We start from the raw sequence: 2,648 nt of genomic DNA, 5'->3' as shown, positions 1-2,648 counted from the left end.
TTTAGTTGTCGGAACGGGAAACTTTATGTTATATTTGTGCAATTTAGCTCTTAATTTTCCCAATATTACTGAAGCCTTGAACTTAGATTGGCTTAGTTTTTATGGTTTACGGGATCCAGTCGGGATTTGCTTTATAACGTCTTAAGATCTTAGATAATTTAGTCTAAAGCATTATTGATATGAACTTGGGCAATACGTTAAAGAGCCTGCTGTTAATAGAATAAGTACAACGAAATACTAATATTCTAACATTTGAGCAAGGGGAGTTTCTAACATTAATTTGCAGATCGATCAAACATATATTTCTACTTTGCATGAATGTTGCATAATATATAAACATAAATCGTTGAAGGTAGCTAGCTGCAATATTGCGTATCAGATGCAACGATAACCCAGTCTTAATTAGCATACAAATTGTTCTTTTTTTAACAAAAATAAATTAATAATAGGGTCTTCTGAGTAAAAATGTCGGCTGTTTATTAGTAGTTAGAATTCTAAAAAGATTTGTGTTTCCTAATTTGAGCAGCACTATGTTAGGGCACGGGAGTTTAAATTCTAAGGTTAATGCTTAACTTCTAAGCAAACAATCCTATTGATCCCCGGATTAGGAGATGAATTATTTGGAAATTGCTGTATTTGGGCTTATAAATATGAAGCCTTAATTTGGAAAGGTGTTTATTAGATAGATAGAGAGAGAGAGAGAGAGAGAGAGAGAGAGAGAGAGAGAGAGAGAGATCGAGTCACAGAGAGAGAGAGAGAGAGGCGATCAGGGATTGAGTTATTCTTGCGTTGTGTTTCAACACCGACAATGGCGGCAATGCTGCCGGCTGCTCATGATATTCAAGGAGGAGGAGGTGGAGGAGGAGGAGAGCAGCCAGATTTCGAAGTGGGCTTCCGGTTCCGTCCAACGGAAGTCGAGCTCATCGACTTCTACCTTCGAAGGAGGACGCAAGGAGATTTCAGCATACCCGAGAGTTTCATACGGGAACTCGACATCTACGAGCATCGGCCGTGGCACCTCCCGCATCACCTCTTCCCGTACTGCAACACGGAGGAGAAGGAGATGTACTTTTTCACTAGGAGACGTCGTGCAAGCAGCAACGGCTCCAAGAGGTTTAGCCGAACCGTCGATGAAGGGGGTCTGTGGGATGGTCACGCCGCGGGCAAGGCCATCCACAAAGCTGGGAATGGCGGGGAGAAGATCGAGATTGGGCACAGGGCGCAGTTGGCGTTCAAGTTGTTTGATGATAAGAAGAGTAAGAAGAGCACCCTCTGGATCTTGCACGAGTATCGTCTTGTTGATGACAAGGCTGATGACGTGGTGCTCTGCAGAATCCATAAGAGGAAGGGAAAGGACGAGGACGAGGAGGAGGTGGCGCCAGTGTTTATTAATACACAACAGACGGCCGACGAACAAACTTCGTTGCCAGCAGCACAGCCTTTGGTGGAAGCTGATGCGGTTGCCGCTGCTGATGTTGATGATGATGATCTCTCACTTGTGCGGTTACTGGAGGAAGAACTGGTGGAGGTGGAGGTGGAGGAGCAAAGACGAGTGAAGAGGCAGAGAATAGGAGGAGGAGGAGGAGGAGGAGCTCACCAAATTCCAATGAATCAGGGACTGTTGCGGTCTCCAATGGATAAAAGATGTGCCAAGAGGCAGAGGATAGAACAAGAAGAAGCCCATCAGGCCTCCGCTGTTGATGCTGATGACGGGCTAACAATGACGTTAGACGAAATCAATACAATCTTGGACGAGCTTCCTTCAAATACCTCGCAGCAGCAACCAGCAGACCCTGTGGACGTAGAGCAACTTTTGAAATGCCTCGAAGTTGAACCCTCAACGTCGTTCGACGGCTTGTCCTTTTGTCTAGACGGCCACATACTACAAGAAACTCCGTCGCCAGCGGAGGGGGAAAGAAGTGTGAAGGGGGGAGAGGAAATCATGTCAGCCATGCAGGACTGCTTGAACATGCCATTGCCCGCTTATGCTGTCGGTGATGAGTACTGTTACGATTTACTAGCACTGGGCATCTGTTAGAACTTAGTGTTTTAGAGCTCAAGATTAGTTTGTAATGTATAGCATACATTGATTAAATTGCTATTTTTCCCAAGACAATTCAGGCTGCAATCTTATTTAGTTTAGTTTTACTGAAACTGATTCCATCGTCATTTCTTTCTGCTGCTCTGATTAACCTTCTCAGCGATTTCTGATGTTATTTTGAGTTTGTTGGGCAACTACGAGATTGGGTCTTGTGTGATTTGATTCTTGTGTGATTTGATCCAAATCGCTGGCTAGATCGCACTGCCTCAAATAAGAGCAAACAGAAGAGTCGGACATTCGATAAATATGAACTTGAAATTATCTGCTGATGCGCGAGGGCTGGTATTAACAAACCCCATCAGCTTCACTTTGTTTCCTGCTATGCTTTTCTGTAAGGAGTTAGTACACACTGTCACTTAGTTTGAGCATTACATATCAGTTCCTATCCTGCATGCAACAGTATCAACTCACTTCGAAATTTCACGAGAAAAATGGTTACGTTTAATATTCTACCACCGAGTAACAGGACGGAATCTACTTATTGTCAATATAATCCCCTTTCTGAAAGCCCTCAGAAACTATTCAATGATCAATAACCCAGCTGGTC

General features: G+C 43.8%; 1 protein-coding gene across 1 annotated transcript; it reads left to right on the top strand.

The window, feature by feature from the left end:
• The first annotated feature begins 808 nt into the window (after nt 1-808).
• On the top strand, nt 809-2,038 carry LOC109828563 (NAC domain-containing protein 13-like). The gene has a single exon (XM_020395529.1). The coding sequence runs from the start codon at nt 809-811 to the stop codon at nt 2,036-2,038; it is 1,230 nt and encodes a 409-aa protein (XP_020251118.1).
• Nucleotides 2,039-2,648: the final 610 nt, after the last annotated feature.

This window comes from Asparagus officinalis, unplaced genomic scaffold (assembly GCF_001876935.1).
Source record: "Asparagus officinalis unplaced genomic scaffold, Aspof.V1 AsparagusV1_Un2371, whole genome shotgun sequence".
Classification (NCBI taxonomy): Eukaryota; Viridiplantae; Streptophyta; class Magnoliopsida; order Asparagales; family Asparagaceae; genus Asparagus; species Asparagus officinalis.
This window is presented reverse-complemented; position numbering and strand designations above follow the sequence as displayed.